This window comes from Trichinella spiralis, assembly GCF_000181795.1.
Source record: "Trichinella spiralis strain ISS 195 chromosome Unknown Scfld3696, whole genome shotgun sequence".
Taxonomy (NCBI): Eukaryota; Metazoa; Nematoda; class Enoplea; order Trichinellida; family Trichinellidae; genus Trichinella; species Trichinella spiralis.
In genome coordinates, this window is record NW_003530635.1 from 1 (window position 1) to 1,237 (window position 1,237).

At 43.0% G+C, this 1,237-nt stretch overlaps 1 protein-coding gene across 1 annotated transcript; it reads right to left on the reverse strand.

Annotated features, from left to right (window-relative positions):
* Positions 1-806: 806 nt before the first annotated feature.
* Tsp_15012 (conserved hypothetical protein) lies at positions 807-1,143 on the reverse strand. The gene is made up of 2 exons (XM_003367774.1): positions 1,068-1,143; positions 807-1,009 (listed from the first exon to the last, which is right to left on the reverse strand). The coding sequence occupies exons 1-2, from the start codon at positions 1,141-1,143 to the stop codon at positions 807-809; spliced, it is 279 nt and encodes a 92-aa protein (XP_003367822.1).
* Positions 1,144-1,237: the final 94 nt, after the last annotated feature.

The following is a 1,237-nucleotide window of genomic DNA, read 5'->3' on the forward strand; positions in this document are numbered from 1 at the left end:
AAAAAATTTTTTTTAAAATTTCAGTTCCACCTTGGCAACTACGATTATTAATGATTCATATACAAAAAGTAAATGTATGTTTCTCTGTCGGAAATAATGAAAATATTCGAAACAAGTCAATTTCACACGCTTTCATCCCCCTGTCCCAAGCATCAAACAGTGCACCAGACAGTCTACTAGTCGTGTTTTGAAGCACAAGAGAATAACAACAGCAAAAGGAACTTACTCCCGGCACAGATTTGGAAGCATGGCTAGAACGAGCACCGGAAAATGGAACCGGATCAGGTGCACCCCAAATTTCTACACCTGTCTTCGAGGGCAGTCGAGACGAATCGTCGCCAAGTGAACCCAACGACACACTTCCAGCAGTATTCACCAAAGGGGTGGTGCAATCATCGTACATCGGCATGAAACATGTGTCCGGCGTACCCAATGTTATCGAAGTCCATTGCATTGGATTTGGATCTGCAAAACAAAAAACAGCGAAACATGCATCCAAGCACACACACACACACACACACACAGATGATATAGATAGACACTTGCTGAAAGCAGACAAATAAAAATAGGTAATTTTTCTATAGTTACTTCCACTATATGCTTTGCCACTGAAATCAGATGCACCTCTGTCACCTCTTCCTTTGCGAGCATGATTGCCAGTCCGTTTGCTATTCGTTCTCAATTTTGTGCTATTACCACCAGACTGTCGTGGACGTTGATGTTGTCGATCCTGTTTACATATGCAAAGTTATTAATACTAATTCGTATTAGAAGAAGAAGAAGAAGATAGATAGAATAGATGGAAATTAAATCACATTTGCCGGTCTGTCGGACAGAGTAGAATCTTCATCTTTGCGGCGCCTTTCCTTTTTCAAAGACAGCTCCTCAAAACCATCTTGACGATTATTTTCCACCGTCGTAGTAGTGGTTGTTGTGTTGGCGGTGGTGGAGCGACCAGTGACGGTAGTACCGATGGACGTGGTGTCGCGATGGCATTTTTCCACTGCACCTGAATTATTTTGAGAAAAAAATAAAAAAAAACAAATCTACTGCACAATACAACCCACCTTTGTCTTTGGTGGTGATTTCGGCTGTCGCCAGCTCATCAGATTTCGGTGCAGAATTTTCGCCATCTCGATGCATGTCCCCAAGCTCACGACCATCTAGTCGCTGACTGGAATTCGCCGCTTTAGCACTGGTTGTCTGATGGCTGGCGACTTGCCCGTTTTTTGGAACG